Source organism: Marmota marmota, unplaced genomic scaffold (assembly GCF_001458135.2).
Source record: "Marmota marmota marmota unplaced genomic scaffold, marMar, whole genome shotgun sequence".
Classification (NCBI taxonomy): Eukaryota; Metazoa; Chordata; class Mammalia; order Rodentia; family Sciuridae; genus Marmota; species Marmota marmota.
Window position 1 is genome coordinate 8,972,695 of NW_026000241.1, and position 19,357 is coordinate 8,992,051.

At 54.0% G+C, this 19,357-nt stretch overlaps 2 protein-coding genes across 3 annotated transcripts; one reads left to right on the top strand and one right to left on the bottom strand.

The window, feature by feature from the left end:
- The first annotated feature begins 230 nt into the window (after positions 1 to 230).
- On the top strand, positions 231 to 3,240 carry LOC107145087 (serine protease 50). Its single transcript, XM_015488919.2, has 4 exons — positions 231 to 529; positions 1,509 to 1,789; positions 2,314 to 2,480; positions 2,919 to 3,240. Exons 1-4 carry the CDS (start codon positions 231 to 233, stop codon positions 3,153 to 3,155), a joined length of 984 nt encoding a protein of 327 aa, XP_015344405.2. The 3' UTR covers positions 3,156 to 3,240.
- A 1,212-nt stretch (positions 3,241 to 4,452) lies between these two features.
- Tmie (transmembrane inner ear) lies at positions 4,453 to 13,835 on the bottom strand. 2 transcript variants are annotated; one of them, XM_015488920.2, is made up of 4 exons: positions 13,385 to 13,825; positions 9,351 to 9,468; positions 5,956 to 6,105; positions 4,453 to 5,670 (listed from the first exon to the last, which is right to left on the bottom strand). In XM_015488920.2, exons 1-4 carry the CDS (start codon positions 13,481 to 13,483, stop codon positions 5,570 to 5,572), a joined length of 468 nt encoding a protein of 155 aa, XP_015344406.1. In that variant the 5' UTR covers positions 13,484 to 13,825; the 3' UTR covers positions 4,453 to 5,569. The 2 variants fall into 2 exon arrangements, with proteins under 2 accessions (XP_015344406.1, XP_048651021.1); XM_048795064.1 differs by lacking the exon at positions 9,351 to 9,468 and having other exon boundaries at positions 13,385 to 13,835.
- Positions 13,836 to 19,357: the final 5,522 nt, after the last annotated feature.

Here is a 19,357-nt window from a genome sequence, read left to right on the forward strand (position 1 = left end):
CTTTGGATGCATCACAGCAGGGGGTCCCCCCCCCCGAGAAGGGAAGAGAGTTCATCTTGGCCAAAGTAGAGGAAGGGTGAAGGTGGAGACAGAAACACAAACAAGTTTTGAAGGATTTGCCTGGGGCTGAGGGGTACAACAGGCTGGTTGGCTGGGGTGCTTCAGGGCCTGGCTATGGGAACAGGAAGAGGGTTAACTGGGCAGTACTGAGGCTGGAGACCCAGTCCATCATGGACAGCATTTATTCTATGGTGAGAAATGAAAAGGAGAACTGTGGGCCAGAGCCTGGGGAGGTAGTGGGGAGGGCAGGTGCATGGGCTGGGGCTGGGAAGTCTATTCCTCATCAGGCTCTCTCTTTCTCCTCAGTCTGTGGCTTCTCCTATGAACAGGACCCCACCCTCAGGGACCCAGAGGCCATGACTCGGCGGTGGCCATGGATGGTCAGTGTGAGGGCCAATGGTATACATGTCTGTTCGGGCACCCTCATTGCCTCCCGATGGGTCCTGGCCGTGGCCCACTGCCTGACTCAGTGAGTTGGGGCCCAGGCGGGTGGGTCGAGAGGCACTGGAGTGCTGGGGACCTGGTCATCTGCCTGGTCGGTTTGTTAGTGGGGACAGTGTTCTTTGTGGAACCCACAGTTCCAGCCTCACCCTCACTCACCCTGGTTCCAATCAAGTGAGGGTTGAGTCCTGCAGAATCTTTTCTAGGGGCCAGTCTTTGGAGTGTCCCCTCACCTGGGCCCTTATTCCTGTACAGTCATTCCTCAGGGAATAGAGGCTCAGGGGCCATTTTTCTGGCTTCCTACCTCTCCTCCATGGGAAGAAGGTCCTAGGTCTTTCACCCCCACAATTTGCTCCCACTTGTTCGATCCTCCCTTCCATCGACCAGTGGACACTCCTCTGAGCCAGGCCCTGGCCTAGGCACTGGAGGCAGAGAGGGGATGAATCATTCCTCCCAGTTAGTGGGAAGACAGGCAAGGGGATAGATACTCACAGGGGAGTGTGGCTGGTATGGAGACGAAAGAGTGGGTATGTTGGGGTCCTGGGACCAGGAGAGCAGCCTGGGGGTACCATCTGGGCTGTGAAGACTGACCAGTGGACACCCGTGCTCCAGGTCTCAGGGCCATCATAGGGACTCCAAGAGGTGTGCCAGAGAAGGCAGCCTGGAGCCAAGCCAAGCCAGTTACACAGGGTCTGTGTCACCTGCCAGGCTGTATTGTATTGGAAAGAGCTCAGAGTCTGGAAGCAGAGAAAACGGGGTCCACATCCCAGCTCTAACACTTCTAGGCTGGGCAGCCTTGATCAAATCACTGGGCTTCTCTGGGCCTGTTTTTCTCTTCCATAAAATGCTCCCAGTACCCTCCTCATATCTGTTGTGAGAAGTGGTCTCAGGGGGCTCAAAGCAAGTGTGCATCCTGCCTGGATTTGCTCAGAAGGCAAGAGTGGCAGGGCTAGAGGCTGGGGCTGGTACCTGGAGCTGATGGCAGGCTCCCTTCATGGTTCCTATAGGCATGATAACTATACAGTGATGGTGGGGAGTCCATGGATTGACCAGATTACGCCCAGTAGCTCCAACATCCTGGTGCTCCAGGTCATTGTGCACAGAAGGTTCCGGTCCAAGCGGTACTGGTCCTGGATTGGCCAAGCTAACAACATCGGCCTCCTCAAGCTTCAGAAGAAGCTCAAGTACAACAAGTATGTCAGGCCCGTCTGCCTGCCTGGCCTGGACTATGCGCTGGAGGAAAGTTCCCTCTGCACTGTGACGGGCTGGGGCTCTCCCCAGGTTAATGGTGAGTCAGCTCCCTAGACCATGGTGGGGTGTGAGAGAGGACCTGGGTACAGACCACAGATGAACATTTCTGGGGCACCTTCTCAAAGGAGCCCACTGCCCCAGGGACTTTCCTTTGGGTTCTCATTTCTGATGTGTCCTTCCCCTTTGAGAGTCTAGGCAGTGAATTTATCACTGCCACTTGGGCCTCAATGGATGCGGTTTTCCTTTGAACCCTCAGGCCTAGTTCTTTTCTATTTCAGAAAGTAAACAGAACTTTCTTAATGGACTTGGGTTGGATTCTGCAGGGATCAAGGCCAGATTGGGGGATCAGCCTGTTCCAGGGTCTCTGGGTCTGGCTACTCTTGGGAAATGCTAGCTAGAGGGGCAGCTGGGCTGTGCCCAGGGAAATCTCAGTGCCTACTGTGTGCCAAACAGAAAAGTCTAGGGGGAAGGGATGGGAAGGAGCCAAGAGAGGATGGAGACAGAGCTGGTTGTAGTGGGCAGCAGCAAAGCAACCCAGCCTGAAAGTGGCCTGTCCCACAGGCTCGGGGCCCCAGTTCCAGACAATTCAGGAGAAGGAAGTTGTCATTCTGAACAGCAAGGAGTGTGATGCCTTCTACCACAGCTTCTCCAGAATCCCCTCTCTGGTTCAAATCATCAACTCCCAGATGATTTGTGTCAAGGATGGCAGCAGAGAGAATTTCTGCTATGTGAGCACCTCTGCCCCTTGCTCAACCTCCCCAGGGGCACTGGCAGGAGGCTTGGGGTGGGGGGCAGGACCTGAGGGGCACAGAGAAGAGAGAGGAGGGGAAGGGTGAGCAGGGAGAAGGGAAGGGGTATGAGAAGATGGTAGGGGGGAGGGGGATGGAGGACAGGTGGAGGATGGAGATGGAGGACCTGGTTGAGTGGGGATGGAGATGAGAGAAGGGGGTGGGGAGTGGGGAGGTGGATAGCAGGTGTTTAAGAGGTGAGGGATGAAAACCTTTGAGGAGGGTTCCTCAGTCTGGAACACTTCTCAGCTGTGTTGCACTGGGGGTGCTGAGGAGAGGACCTGGTATGCGGGACCCTGAGCTGGGTCCTGTCTCCCTCAATCATTGCCTGGCCTCCCTGACCCTTTTTTACTTCCCCCCTTCTACTCCTCCCTGCAGGAGACAACTGGCGAACCCTTGGTCTGCTCTTTGGAGGGCACGTGGTACCTGGTGGGAATGACGAGCTGGGGCGCGGGCTGCAATAAGAGCGAGGCCCCACCCATCTTCCTGAAAGTCTCCGCCTACCAGGCCTGGATCTGGGACAGCCTCATGGGGAAGTCCCTGGCCCTGCCCACCCCATCCAGAGCCCTGCTGCTGGTTCTGCCACTGCCCCTCAGCCTCCTTGCCACTCTGTGACACTCCGTGGCTCCCCTGGCTGCACCCCCCTCACCCAGCCCCCTTCCTCCCCTCCATGTCCAGAATGTACTGGACAGGTGCAGCTGTCAGTCCCCAAGGTGGAGTAGAGACAGGTGCTCTATTAAACACGTTTCCATATCTCATCTTCCCTGGCCTCTGAGGGCCTTATCTTGTGCCTGCTCTAGTGGGACACAGGTGGGCTAGATGGTATGGGGTTGAAGACTCTGGGAAATTGGTACTGACAAGTGCAGAGCCCACAGGAATCTGCCTTCCAAGGTTTGAGGGTGGCCTCTGAAGAAAGTGGGCAGGAACAGTGATATTGGGGTTAAACAATGGAAAGCCTAAAAATGCATTGCCCAGGCTAAAACTGGGCTTCAGGAACCCCCTCTAGTGTGAGGGTGCATCTCTGCCTGGGCTGGAGGTGAAGGTGTTCATCCTGTGATACAGCAGTGGGAGTCAGGCTCTGCTTGGCTTTGGCTGTTTTCTGGCCAAACACACCCTTACATTGTTCTAAAGACCCATAGTGCATTGACCCTCCAGCCCTGTCCCCTGCCTTGAGATAGAGGCCAGTGCCCATGGGATCAGATGTTATCCCCTTCAGCATGCCATGCCTTTTTATAAAAGATTGGCAGAAGGCCCAGGTCAGAGGTAGGGCTAATGCACAACCCCCAGGCTTCACCAGACTTTGAGTGATGCCTGCCTCTGGATTTCCATTGCCTTGCCATACAGGGGCAGCCTGGCCCATATGAGGAGAATGACCATTGCTAGCCCTATGTATGAAAAGCCCATAGGCTGAGCCCTGAAGGCAGAGGCTAGCTAAATGTAGCCATCTGGTGGCAGAGTGCTTAGCTTCCCGGGAGCCTTCTGCCATCTCTGTCCCCTCACTGCTCCTGAGACCCCATGCACCTTACTTATATCGGCCTGGATTGCTCTCCTCCTTGTAGGATGATGACCTGGTCCAGGCCAGGAGCGTGGACCTGTGACTCTCCAGCATAAGCTCAGACCATCAGAGGCCTATTGAAAGCCCTGGGGGGTGTAGTGGAGCAACACTGGGGCATCCTTGTCAACCCAGCACCTGGTGAAGCAAACACCTCCCCTCGCCAGTCCCAAGGGGGTGGGCTTGGGTGGCTGCAGCTTCCCCCTTGGCCTCTGGGCCATCTTTATCTCACCTTGATTCAGTCTGGGAGAAGGGTTAGGGAGGAACTTCAGCCTGGCCTGAGCCATCTATTATTTCCACCCTCTGCACAGGTGCCCCAGGGAAGGGGCCTCCTGAGGGGCCGTCGAAGGAGGCAGTGTGCCATGCCTGCACCTGAGAAGGCGCTTAGCTTTATTTACAGATTGTTGCTGTCTGCTTTTTCAGAAGGCTGCCCAGCTCCAAAACCTCCTCGGGTATCTCCTTAGTCTCCAGGCTCAGCTCTGAGAGCCTCAGTCTGATGTTTGCTGCCATCTATGCCTCCTCTTCCCAAGGAGTTAGTCCTCAGGTGGTGTTTGGGTCCTTGTGTTCTGGTCAGAGATGTTTCCTCTAGTGGGGCGAGGTCAAAGAAGAGGCTGGGTGCTGCTCTACTCAGCAGGTGGAAGACTGGTTGTAACCCTCTTGTGATTGCCTGGGGCCCCAAAACCTCCTACCATGGATAGGCAAAGAAGAGGTCCCACAATAGCTTAGTGTCCACTTTGTCTTCTCCCATGTTCCCTGGTTCCCTAGGCTGAGGCCTCAGCTTTCTTCCCTGCTCTCTGGCCCATTGGCCTCAGCCCCCTGCACCTCTGTCCCACCCTGCAGTCCCCAGCCTGGAGGGGGCTGAACCCCTGGGCTTCACGGAGCCTCTTAACAGCCTCATTTCCATCACGTGGAAAACCAGTGGATCCCGTGGTCCTGAGCTTGGTATCTGCTGGGCTGGGGTGGTTCTGCTTCCGGGCCACCTAAGTCCCCCAGGTCAGAACCCTACCGGGCTTGGGGCAGTTTGCTTGCCTGGAGGCTGCTGCCTGGCTCTGCACCTCCCCCAGTAGTGCCACCCCCTGTCCTCAGTCAGCCACTCCCCAACCCATTCAGTTCAGCTATCCCCTCCTGGAAATATACCTCATGTCCCTTTACTTCTTCATAGCCACAGCTACCCCTGGCAGAAAGGGTGGGACAAAGGCCAATCTAGGTAAAGAGAACAGTGAGGCCACTCTGCATCTGCAGGACAGTAGCCCACTGAGAGTGCCCGTGTGGAGGGGGAAAAAGGAGGGGACTGCAGGATGGGAGACCCCACACCTGTGTAGTCTCATCCCTGCTCCTGTTGGGCCATGAGAATGTGGCCATGACCTCGGCTTCCCCATCTGATTACAGACTCTGTGGTCCATGTATGAGCTCCGCGTTTTAAGATGCATGGGTCCTGACTTGGGCATGCGCTCCAGGGCCTGCCAGGATACCCTCCTCATTTCTCTCCTTTCTTCTTCTTGGCCTCTTTCTTCTCATCCTCCTCGACCTTGATGGCCACTGTGTCCACACTGTCCTTCTTCTTCTTTTTCTTCTCCTCTGTAGGTGGGAACAGGTGGGGTGGCAGTGGGTGGCCAGGCCTTTGAGAAGAAGGGCCCAGGGCCTCCTTCCCCCCACCCTGTCCTTCCTTCTTCCTTTGGAACCTCTCCTGTTGTGGAATGGTCTCTTTGTTTTAGTCATCTCAATCTGAACAATTTCTGTGCTCTGGGAGAGGGCAGGTCTCCCTCCCTGAGCCTAATGTGGGTGGAGGGAAGTCAGGGTGACTCCAGGCAGGAGCACTGAGGAGACAGGGTAGCAACTGGGCCTGGGCTGGGGCCTACTCACCTCCAGGGATTTCTGTGAGCTCATTGAGGGGTGGCACGGTCTCCAGCTTGTCCGTGTACATCTTGGCTGCCTTTCGCTGCAGGTACCTGGCTTCAATCTCCTTCCGGGTCCGTGGTACGCGGCAATTGAAGACACAGCACAAGGTGATAACTGTAGGGAGGAGAGAACAGGCCTGGTGGGGGCGGAGCCTCAGACATCCAAGGAGGGGTACCCAGACTTTGGCCAGCCTCCATCTACCTTTGCGTGTCTTAACCCAGGAGCCTCCAGCAGGAGGCTCAGCGTCATGATAAAAGCCCAGTGGAGCCCAGGGTTCCCAGGTGGCCTCCCGAGCAGAGCTGACTTCATGCAGTTACATGAGGCCCATGCTTAGAAATGCCCATGCTTGGCTTAATGCTCTATCGGCAAATTCTTAACTTTTGAACAAGGAGCTTTTGGGTACTTCATTTTGTACTGATCCCATAAATTACGTAGTTGGTCTATTCTGAGGGTCTTTCTGGCTAGACAGAGTACTGAAGAGAAGTCAGGGCTACATGGAGACTCAAGCCATGGCCCATCCTGCCTCTGCATCCCAGGCCTTGAGGCTGCCTCCTGTGCCTACTAGGTTTTCCTCCCCAGGCTTCTGAGAGCGGAGCCAGAATTCCCTCAGACACTGAGGACATGGCTGCATCCTCCTCAGCCTCGCTGAGGAGAAGTGGGGCCCCTGCTGGCTGGAAAGGGAACTGGTAAGAGGGCCCAGACCCTGCCCAGGGCGTTCAGATTAGACCAAGTTAATCCAGGAGTGGTTTTCCGGCTGAGGGCAGCTGCACCCACGCTAGTTGGGTCAGGGCATGGAGCTGGCCTGTCTAGTGATGGGCAGGGCAGGCGAGGGCTGCCAGGACCTAGCTGGACTGAGTTTATTTTTGTAAGGCCCCCACAGTCTGACCACCTTGGCCCCAGCCCCAGGGGAGGGGATGGAAATGGTTCCTATTATAAATCAGTTGACCAGACAGAACTTCCTGGCAGACTCCTGGGGGTGTGTGTGTGGGGGGGCGGGGATAGAAGGGCCCAGGCAGGACAAGCCAGGCCCATTTTGGAGAAATGGATCAGACCTATGTAACCTGGGCTGGAAAACCTTCTGGGGTCATCTTGTGCAACCAAGGCAGTGTCCCTTCAGCCAACTATTATGGTCTCGCTGGTATCATCCAGCCTCACAGAATGAGAGAGGAAAAAAACAAAATGGATGAACAAATGGGATGGTCCTAAAGTCTGTTTCTGGGGACAGGACTGGGCTCCTGAATGAATGGATTGGGGGCTCAGTAATATCCAGGCATACACTGGAGGTGAGGAACTGTGGCATGAGGGCCTCCGCAGTGGGTCTCCATGGGTAGACCTGAGCAGACAGCAGAGCTTTTTTACCCAAAGAGCTACTCAAAGAGACATGCTCTTGTCTTCTCCAGACCCCTTTGGGCATGCTCTGTTGGTTCCCCATCTTAACTCTACTGGCTTGGGCTACCTTTCCTAGCTACCCCACCAGGTACCCCTCAGGACCAACCCCACTCTGGCTCCATGGAGGCAGGTTCCAGGCTCTGGGAGCCGGGGCTTCAGAGGGAACTTGGCAGCCAGTTGCTGGCAGACAAGTGGACCTCACACCCTGCTCTTCTCTCCAGGCCTGCCCCACCCAGCTTGGTCTGGTGCTTCTCTTAAAAGAAGAGGAGAAACAAAGTAGTTTGGGTTGAGTTCCAGGGCCCAGGCAGGGATTTGGGATACAATTTTAGGGGCTAGGGAGAACCTTCTCTCCCTCTGGGGTTCTAGAGGTCATGCTCCATTAACAGCTGCCTGGGCCTAAGGAGACTAGAAAGCAGGGAAGATATTTCCTCCCCACTCACGAGAGCTGTACAGCAGAGGGTAACGTGCTGATCTTCTGCTCAGGGGCCTTCGGGACTCTCCCTCACCCTTTCTAGGACCTGGGCTTGGGGGAGGGGATATCTGTGTGGTTGATGTCCTAGTGCCTCTTTGAGTGTGATGTTGCACAACTTTCTTTCCACCAGGCTCCACAGTTCCCTTATCCTGCCCTCTGGGGCATCCCAGAGCGGCTCCCTCCACCTGCACCTACTGCTCCTGGGCCTCCTCAAGGCAGATGCCTCTTTGTGCTAAGTTTGGTCTCCCTCTCTGGATACCTGGGCTCAGGCTGCAGGCACACCTGTTGGTCTATGGGGTCTCTACTAAGCTGCCTGACTGATCCTCAGCCCAGCTGGGAGCAACATGCAGCCACTTACTCAGATCAGGGAGGAGAGAATATTTGCTCTCTGGAGGGTAATTTTGGTGCCAGGAGAAGCAGATGCAAATCAGATGTCATGCCTTCCTTGGAGCCCCTCACATCTGGATGGGCTCTCCATGGTCTCCTGCCCTCCAGAGACCTCCTTTGGGGAAAGCTCTGACTAGAACTTAAATGCAGCTTTAGCCTCTTCACCCAGGGTTCACTCAGTAGATGTCCCATAGGGGTTATCTGAGACCCGGCATGGGTCCATACTTCCACAAGCCTCTGCTCATACCATCTCCTCTGCATGGAATGCCTTTCCAGCTGTTCCACCTGGCAAATGCCCACCAGGCCTCCCTCTGGTCTGCAGCTCAGAGGACCCTCCTCTATGAGTCTGCAGGGGGAGTGGGCTTCCTCTCCCTTTACTGTTTGCAAATACCCACTACCCCATGCATTGGCTCTGTGGGAACCTCCATCAGATTCTGCTTTGTGCCTGCACACTCTCCCACCTGGCCTGCATTTCATGCAATTTGCTGCCCACCCTCCCAAGTTCCAGACCCTCATTCCAGGAGGAGGACTGAAGGGAGCATGTCAAGCCTCTCTGGCTGTGACTTTGCATCAAGAAGTGCCCAGACCCCAGGAGAGGAAAGGGCCTCCTGCTTTGACTAGAGATGGGCGGGTGTGAGTCATTCCGGGAAATGGTATTTGACCAGGCAGGATTTGAAGTTTGGGATCCACATCTGCTAGGCGTCTGGGGAACCTCTGGTGGAGGTTGGCCTTGCTGGGGCCCCTGGGTGTGGACCCTTTAAGCTGGCCAAACTGCAGGAAAAGCATCAGGAGGCCAGCCATAGGGGAAAATGACACGTCCTCGATTCACTGGAGCTCCCTGTAATTATCGTAATTGCTGTGTGGCTGCCTCCCTGGGTCCAGCAGAAATCTTTGGGTCACCACTGGCCCGTCAGCCCTCCATGGGGACTTTGTGTGGATCAGGAGGTGCCAGAAACCACAGTGGGCCTCCTGTGGGTGCCTGGCTTGCTTGCACTGCCCGGAATTGCTGCTCTGAGCCTGAGAGGTGATGCTGGAGGGGCTGGGGTGCTGGGGCAGGGGAAGCTGTGCTCCTACTGTGGTGTGGTAGAGAGGGCAGGGAGCAGTTACTCACTGATGCACAGTACGAAGAGTGAAAAGATGCCCACCACGTGCCACAGGCGCATGTCCCAGAACACCACCGTTTCCTTGGTCAGTGGGGGTGGTTTGGGCTTGGGTGGGGCCGTGCTGGGCTGCGGGTCAGGAGAGAGAGGAGTGAGCCAGGCAGAAGTCATAGACTGTATGGGGCCAAGAGAGGCCCAGGTGTCAGCCATGCATATCAGAAGCCCCTAAAATCAGGTGTCTCAGATATTCACCATCAATACCTTAGACGGTGGGAAATTCCATACTTAGAACAACACAACAGAGTCCCAGGCTATGGTGCCTGGGTCTTGGAGTGGGAGGGTGGTTGATGCTTGGGGAAACCAAGGCCTAAAGGAACAAATGCAGCCAGCCTGTCCTCGCCAGGTTCAGGCCTCTTCAGGCACCTCCTACTATCCAGTTGGAGGCCTCCCACAGGCAGCTGGGGTCTCAGGACCAAGGCCAGAGCCTAGACCAGGCCTGTATTTCACTTTGAATTGGCTTCCTTCTCCTGTCTTCCCAGTGGAGCTGAATCAGGGCTCTACTGCTCTGCCACCTCACCAGGATCCCCACTAGGTGTCCCCATACAGTTGCCTGTGCTACTGGGAATCACTAACCAGAAGGCTCACCAGAGAGGACTAGATATGTAAATTGTCTGTAATGCAGTAGTGACACCTGGAGGCCAAAAGATGTAAGCACAGCTTAGCAGAATACAGCCAGTCACCTCCCATCTTCTCAGTGTGACAGCACCCTGCACGGAGGGTCTGGGGACATGACTGCCTTACGGTCTAGGGGACACTACCCTATCCTGGGTTTCTAGAGGACACAGTCTTATCCCAGAGTACAGGTGGACATGATCCTTTTCCAGGTGTCTAAGGAATGTGACCCTACCCTGGGTATCTTGAGGGTACATGATCTTGTCCTGGGTATCTAGGGGACATGGCCCTGCCCTAGGTGACTTAAAGGGACGTGACCTTGTCCTGTGTGTCTAGGAGATATGGCCCTCACCTGGGTGTCTTGAGGGTACATGACCTTGTCCTGGGTGTCTAGGGGACATGGCTCTCTCTTGGGTGTCTTAAAGGGCTATGACTTTGTCCTTGATATCTAGAAGACATGGCCCTGCCCTGGGTGTCTTGAGGGGTATGATATTGTTCTGTATGTCTAGGGGGACATGGCCCTGCCCTGAACGTCTTGAGGGATGTGACCTTATCCTTTGTGTCTAGGGTACATGGATCTGTCCTGGGTGTCTTGATGAATATGAATTTGTCCAGTGTGTTTAGAGGATATGACCCTGCCCTGGGTGTCTTGAGGGATGTGATGTTCTCCTGGATGTCTAGAGAACATAACCTTGCTCTGGGTGTCTTGAGGGGACATGACTTTGTCCAGTGTGTCTAATGATGACCCTGCTCTAGGCATCTTGAAGGGATAGGACTCTGTCCTGGGTGACCAGGGGACACAGCCCTGCCCTGTGCAATCTGAGCAAAACCTGTCCCGACTAGAAAGGGATATATATGACCATATCTCTGCCAACCGTTTGGCTGAGGGGCAAGAGTAAGGATCATGGCTTAGAGGGAGAGAGGACTCTGGGGCATCTGTGTGATATATTGTCCCCTGATTAACCCAATAAAGACAGACTTGAGGACTCCCTTTGGGCTCTCTGGGAAGGAAAGACAATCTATCACTCAACCACACATCGACTCTTCCCCCAACCCCAACCACAAATGTGGATTGGGCACCTACCATTAGCCAAGCACTCCCTCACCTAATGAACACCACCCTTTGGCATGGGTGGGAGCCACTTGGAGAGGATCAGCAGGCTGTGATCCTCTGGTAACCCAGAGGTTGTGGGCCTGAGATTGTACCTGATCCCTGTTTTTTTTTTTTTTTTTTTTGCCCTTGCCAGGTTGAACTGAGGTGGGGGCTGTCTTTCCTCTGGCCCTCAGTTTCTCTACCTGTAATTGGTGTGGGGTAGTTCCAGAAGTCTCTGGGGGAACTCTCTCTACCTAACCTGATGGTAAAGATAACAAGAAGATGCCACTCCTCCACATCATCCCCTGGATGTAGGTATGAGGTCAGACAAATGCTTGAATTGGAGACCATGTGTGGGTACAGGGCACGTGTGTGGCTGGAGCACATGTGGGTATGGTCAGGCTCATCTCTGTGGCATCAGGGTCAGGGTCTTGGCAATGGCAGTGTTCCCAATATCTAAGGTCTGATGTGTTGACTTGGCTGAGCTGTATGACTGGAGGACCCAGAAGGACAGAGTCAAGTTCCCAGATTCTGAGTCAAGGCAGTGAAGAGCTCAACTCCCACATATCCTCACCCCAGCCTTGATGTGGGTGGATCTGGGCTTACACTCTCTGCACTGGGGTCTTGGGCAGAGGGTAGCAGGTAATAGCCAGGCATCGCCACATGGCAAGCCCTACTGAGGGTCTGAATTGAAGCTTGAAGGCCCTGCCTCCCTCAGAACCTCCCAGCCTGATGAGGTGATGCCTGCAGGAATGGGGTGGGTGGTGACATAGACTTCAGCCCTGCACATCTCTCAAGTGCTTCCCTGGAGGGATAGGCTAGGCTTTGCTTGGGTTGTAGGCAGATGGATTCCAAATGCAATTTCCTTTGATGAGCGGGAAGAAGAGTTCCTAGAGGTGGGGGAGAAGATTCCTTGTTTCAGAACTGACTTGATGCCTGCCCCAGACTTCTGCCTGCACCCTGGCCAGCTCAATTTCGATACTGGGGCTTTAGGGTAGCTGATAAGGGGCCATGGTGTGCTTAATGGGGCTCAAGCCAGCCTGGCTCCTCTTACAGAGACACTGGAGCTGACACCCGACTCTAGCAGCCTTCTTGGTCATACCTCCTAATCAGCAGCAGGTACGGCTGCTCTGGGTGATATCTCTGTCCCCATGCCCCCCCACCCCCAATCATCCAGTTCAGGTCGGGTCCTTTCAGATCCCTATCCTGTCCTTCCTATCCCATCCTGTCCCCTAACACCTCCCTCAGGTCCTTCCCCGGGGGGCCTCTCTCACCCTCCTGTGTTTGGTCTTTCTGTCCCCTCCAGGCTGCCCCGTGCGCACAGGCTCCATCCCTAGCTCCTCCCTGGCTGTGAGTTAGCTCTCCCTAATCTTGGGTCTTCTCTATCTGGCCTCAAGCTCCAGAATTCTAGGTCTGCTTTGCCATCTCCCTTTCTGGCTCCCCTTCCAAGCTCTGCAGGAATGGGGTACAGAGGAGACCAGAGAGGCTGCAGACTCCAGCCAGACTCCTAAACCAACCACCCCCAGCCATCCCCTTTCCTCTTCCTGAGCTATCTCAGCAAGTGCTCTCAGCTCTCCCATAATGTGCCCCCTTCTAATTTATTTCCAAACCAGAATTCATCATGACCTGCTCTCCCTCAGAAACCTTCTGTAGCTCCCCATTATCACCAGGACCCAGTCTGATTCCCAAGTTCCTAGGCACTACCTGCCCCTTCCCTCCTGAGCTTAGTGTTGTACATGGCTGCTCACAGAGGGTCTCCTCATCCTGCTGCCACCACCCTCCAGCTTGGAATGCCTTCATCTCCTTCCCAAGCCTATGCCTCCCCCAAGAGTCCCTGGAGGATTTCTAAAGCAGAGGCTGTTTCCTTTAGAATACCCTAAATTCAGGGTCTGAATCGCCCCACCAAACTAGAGGTCAAGGAAACCTAGGGCCAGGTGCATGCACCCCCCCCACCAGGAGTTCACAGATGGGAAGATAGGGCTGTGTTTCCTGTGACACTGGGCAGGGCTGTGTCCCCAACTGGATTAGGAATCCCTCAGATTAGGGTGAGACTCCCTTATCAGACTGACGTTCAGGAATTCAGAGGCCAATGACCTCCTGTCAGACCAGGGCCCCCGAGTGAGGGCTGAGTCTCCCTCAAAGTCTGGCAGCCATCGGGGTGGGGCTGTCCACCCATTAGGCCAGGTCTCCTAGGGCAAGAGAGATGGATAAAATCACCACCCCGCACCCCATCCCTGCACGGTGACGGCCCCCCGTGCCCTCCGCGATGCTGTGCCTCACCTCCACCAGCTGCCCGGCGACCCCCGAGAGGCAAAAGCCCAGCGCGGCGCCGCCCATCGCCCAGAGGGGCCCCGCGCCTCGCCGCCGCCGCCCCGCCATCTCCTCCCGCCGCGCGTGCTCCGCTGCAGATCCGGGAGCGAGTGGCAGCGCGGAGATGCCCGGTGACCGCCCCCCGGACAGCCGGCGCCTGGGGACCTTGGCGGCGAGCTCTGGCCACCCCGGGCATCATTTATTCATCGTTGGCGTCAGGTTCCTGGGCGGCAGCCCGCACCGTCATTGTGAAGGGGAGGGGAGAGGAGTGGGGGGGAGACCAGACTCCAGACCCCACAACCCGACCCTGAAGTGGGGGTGTAGGGGAAGGGGAGAGGGAGGAGAACAGGCTGGGAGCCCATCCTTAATCAACAGGTGTTCCGGCCCTTTCCCATTTGGCCTCAGTTTCTCCATCTGGTCAGGGGGAGGGACAGGAATCTGCTGATCTACTAGGCCCTTCCCATTCTGACGTTCTTGATTTGAAAAAAAAAAAACATACTGGACTTGGGTTCGGGGGGGGGGGGCAAAGCGGGCATGTTGCCATGGTGACAGGCACTCAGGGATGTCCTGGGCTTTCTGGGCTGGCTTCCTGCCCAGAGGCAGCTCTGGTCACCCTGGACACCAGAGCTGGAGGAGAGAATGGAGAGCAGGGGATGGCATGGTCAGAGCCACCAGCTGCTGGTGCAGTGGAAGGTTCTGGAAGGAATCAGTACCTTATATCTCACAGATTAGGGTGGGCTACCCCTGGAAGGGCTGGAGGGCCATTGTCTAACCATGGTTGACTTACAGCTTCTGCCCCAGCTAGATCCTTGACTCTGACTTTAAACCTTGACCCTGACCCCCCACTGAAGTTAGCCCACACTGCACTCTGGTTCTGATCCCACACTGGGCCCTGACAACTCAGTGGTAGAGGGAGGTTCTGAGGAGCTGTGGAGTCCTGGGGGAGAGGAGTAGGGAGTCCTGGAGTGGGGAGACTCCTCCTCACCCTTCCTCCTTTTTCTTTCCATTACTATTTATCTCCTGCCTACTTGGTTCTAGGAGAAGCAGCTCAGGTCTCTTATCATCAAGGACACCAGTGCAGACCTGCCTAGGCCAGGGGAGAGAGGGGGCTGTTTCCCCTCAGCAAGGCCTGCCCTCACAACTGGGGACTATGTGCACCCAGAGTCTCTTGGGGCTTCACTCTAGGAGTGCCATAGATGGAGGATGCTAGTGTTAGAGTTATTGCTGTCACTTATATGGTGTACCATATAAAAACCAAACAATTCCTGGTTCAACCAATGCTTGGATGTTTTGGTTGTTTCCAATTCTCCAACACAAGTTTCAACAGGGAGCAGAGGGTCAACAGCAGACATCTGTATATCAGGACTTGTAGATGAAAGGACAGGCAGGAAAATGGACAGCTGGCCCAGGGGACCTATTGAGGAGACCCTTAACAATGGGTGAAAAGTCTGGGGGACAGAGTGGGCTGGGCTACTCCACCCAAATCAGGCAAACCCTGGCCAAAACAAACAGGAATTCCTCTGAAGCCCAAATTACTGGTGACAGCTCTCTGGCCCCCACTTCTTCAGGCCATCAGCCACAGGCCAGGCTAGGGAAAGTCAGCCAAGGAGGTCACCCTTGGGGCATGGGTTCAGAGAGGCTGAATTGGGTCAGGATTAAGTGAGCCTGTCTGTGGCACTGGGCAAACCATTACTCTTCTCTGCCTCTGTTTCCTCATCTGTGAAATATGGAGGACAAGACCCATCGCAGGACTCATGTGAGGATGACATGAACTCCTGAATTCACTCTCCTTGGTGGGACACACAGCTCTCTGCAGTTTACAGGGTTCCCATTTGCATTTGCAGTTCAGGGAGAGGTGTTAACAGTTTTCTCTGTCCATCAGGAAGTAGGGCAAGCTAGTAAAGAAATCTGAACAGGAATACAATCATGTGTGATCCTGCTGTTCCCAGAGATGTCACTGTTCCTTGTAGATTCCACTTCTCTGCAGGGTCTGGAACCTGTGTTATCACAGTGTGTTATCTCATAAGCCTTTGTTCTAAAGCTTTTGGGAGGGGGCAGGGGTTGTACTGGGAATTGAACCCAGTAACACTCGATCATTAAGTCACATCCTCAGCTCTTTTTTTAAATTTCTTTAAAAAAAATTTTTTTAATTGTAAATGGATCTTTTTATTATTATTATTTATATGTGGTGCTGAGGATCAAATCCAGGCAAGTGCTCTACCACTGAGCCACAACTCCAGCCCCATTCTTTCTTTTTTAAATTTTGAGACAGGACCTTGCAAAATTGCTTGAGTCTGTCTGGCTTTGAACTTGTGATCTTCCTGCCTCAACTTCCTGCATCACTGGGATTACAGGCATGCGCTACTGTGCCTGGCTGTATTTGAAGCTTTTTACCCAACACAAGCACCCCGGATCGCTTGTCCCAGCGCATGCGCATGCACACAGAATCAAATATAATATTATCACATAGGCTTCGAAGTCAAACTGACTTCTGAAAGCCTTGTTATGGTTTTAAGCTTTAATAACCTCAGACATAAAGCTATGAATTTATAAGAAACCATTTGAAAGTTTAATTATTTAAATTTCCTTTTTCTTTTTGCCCCAAGAAGGCAAAAGTTGTCAAAAAAAATTGTAAAAGTTATTCAGAGTTCACAAAATCTAATTAACATAATGAAAATTTAAATAATTCCAAATTACGTTTCTTGCAAATTCATGGCTTTATTCTTCACAATTTCTGAAGGTATTAACTTTAAAACTGCACCAAGATTTCTGGGAAAGATTACACAGCTGTGAACTCTCAGTGAAGCTTAACCTGGAACGAGGCCTCTGCTCTTAGCCCTCTGAGCGTCAACCCTTATATATAACATAGGTATAATTACAGCACCTTGGCACCTGCATATCATAAGCCTTTGGAGGATGCTAGTGTTATGATTATTGCTATCACTTATATGGTGTACCATATAAAAACCAAACAATTCCTGGTTTAACCAATGCTTGGATATTTTGGTTGTTTCCAATTCTCCAATATTAAATATGTTGAATAAACTTCCTAAAGTTTAAAGCTAAAGTCTTTGAGGGATTTTCAGCATTTGATGTGATTATTAGTGTCCTCTGTTTTCTTATGAAGAATTAAGCCCAGAGAGGAGCTGGGCCCTGTCTGAGTTCAACAGGAGATTGGGCCTTCATCTCAGTCTTCTGCCTCTAACACAAAGCTCTGCCTACTTCCCTGGGCTGTTCTGTTCTGTTCTGTTCTTTTTTTTTTTTTTTTTTTTTTTTTTTTGTTCTTTTTAAAAAATGCCCCAGAACCCAACCCCTAGTTGAGTCTATCAAGTCTAGGGAGGGGAAGCTCTGGATCCCAGATTCCCCAGCCTGGTTCCCAGAAGACAGTGTCCCCTCCCTAGAACACAGTGTCCCCTCCATACATGGTGATATGAATATTGGCCTGCATGATATGCCGGGCCTTCCTGTACTATTTTTAGCTCATGTGGGTTTCCTGCAGTGACCCATTCCAGCCTCCAGGGCCTCTGATTTGGAAGCTCTGGGCAAGGCAGTGGGTAGTGACCAGGGAACCCAAGTAAATAGTTCTCTCCTGGAGCCTGAAACCCCTGGGATGGAGGTTGATTTCTAGGGAAGATGTGGGTAGTCACAGAGGCATGCTGGGATCCAGGGCATCATGGACTCAGCCTGGGATAGGGGTTGGAGATGGATGGCCTAGGCCTGTGACATAGGGGCTGGGGCCTGCTGAGAGGTGGCTGCCTCTGTACTTGTTGGCCCAGGGCCTGGCCCAGAATAGCTCTGAGGCTGAACTGGGCCAGGTCTGGATCAAACCTGCATGCTCATGAGCTTATGCTTGTGTGTCAAGAACCTAACATACAGGAGAGTGCCTGCATAGTGCACATAGCTCTGCCTGTTTTGGGGTGTTAGTCTCTGTGTCTCCAGAATCATAGGCACTACTGATACATGCATGTGTGTCCTCTAAAACAGTCAGTTTCAGTCTGTGTCATTGTAGATGAACACATGATTTGTACACATGTGCCCATAAATGGAGCTGCCACTACAGAGTTGGGCAGCACAGCAGTTTGCCAGTGGATTTAGCAGTGGATGGGTCCACATGGCACCACATCCCCTGACTGTGGAATTGTGTGTGAACATCTGTGAGGGGATAGGCAGAGGCACTGTGTTGAAAGGGGCCACAGGCAGGTAGACCCAGTGGAGCCTGTCTTGGGGCTCACAGGCCTTGTCTGGCCCCAAGCCAAGGATGAACTTGGAGAGACTGGTTAAGTCTTGCCCCTCTTGGCAGATGATAACAGTGGGTTTGCAATGCCTGTGAGATTGCCCAGGAAGTTGAGGAAGACTGGTCTCCAGTCCAGGGCTCAGCCTTCCAATCTCCCTATGTGGCTGAACAGGAAGTCTACACTCTGAGGAGGAAGCTGAGAGAGCTCTTCTACTGGAGACCAGGAAGCAATGCCCTCCCTCAATACATGTATAGGCAAGGAAACTAAGGCCCAGAGAGGGGAGGGGCTGACCCAGAGACACCTGGCACACACCGGGTCCTGCTCAGGGCCCTGCCCCATCCACCCCTTTTTCATAGATCATCAGGTCACTCACTCCTCATGAGGTTATGGCCACTCTCTAGTCCTTGCCCTCTCCTACAAGCCCCAGAGACCCCTGCCTGCCTGTACCCATGTCCTAGGGGACTTGTAGACCCACTAAAAATCTTACTCATCTAGAATCTGACATGCCTTCTGGCAGAGTCCCACATAACCCTGTAACAGAGTAGCTCATGGCCATACAGCAAGAAGAAAGTAATGCAAGTTTTCCCACACCAAGCCTCTTTCCAGAACACTCCTGTCTCCCACATGGGGGCCCACAGTTAAGGCCTTGGAGGCCTGTTTAGAACTTGAAGCCTCAGTTTATTTCCACCTGCTGGGCTGCGGTTCCACCTGGCCATGCTGTAGACTCAGGGAGACCCTGGGGCAGGCCCCTGCCAACCACTGGCAACACCCTGAGGCACACCTGACTAATTCCCTGAGATAGGTGAGCAGCCTAGGCAGGGCCTCCTTGTTTGGGGAGGGCTCTTGAGGATGAGGACCCAGGACAGCAATATGGGAGCAGAGGGTAGGGTCCCTGGAAGCTTGTGGGTCACCCAAGGCAGGGATCCCTCCAAGCCTGAGAGTATTATAGCTTGGCAGAACTTTAGGTCTCATCTAGAAACAACCCAAGGAAGCCAGGGTAGCTGGGGTTGGCAGGCTCCATGCCCCAAATTACCTCCAGTAGGGTCTCTCTTCAGCCTGGCTGGATAGGAGATCCTGCCACTTACTGTCTCAGACTTGAGTAGGGGGCTGGTGAGTCATCCTTTCTGCCCTCCCACAGCCCACCTGTAGACTCTAGGCCTCTTTGCTGTGTGAAGACAGAGGGGAACCAAGCAGCAGACGGAAGATTTCTGTTACAGGTTTGAACCACAGCCCTCCTCCTCCAGGAAGATCTGTCGTGACTAGTCTTCCCTCACTTTTTTCAAGGTCATAGGCCTTGGCTTCAAAAACTGCGGGCTAGCTCACCGCTGTACGGGAAGTGGGGGCAGGGGACCTTCCCCAAGGTCGCCCAGACAGGAGTAGTGGCTGGAGGACGCCTAGCTCAGTGGCTCGCTTGAATCCTCTCTAGGCTCAAAGTTTCACGAATCCACCCAGTGCTCCGCTTGGGGCGACCTTGGGGACTCAGAGCGGGTCAACAGTGTCACTGGGCTGTAAACCGGGCTGCAGAGAGCCAGAATCCGTGGGCGAGGAAACCGTAACCGCCTCCGGAACTCTGCCGGCCGTCCTCGGAGTCTTTGGAGGAGGCCAGGAGAGGCGGGAGAGGCGGGCCAGGGTGGGCACGTGGGGTGCGAGAGGGGCGGGCGCAAGGCCAGAGCGGGGCGCCACCTCCGTCGGCGCCGCCTGACGCCTT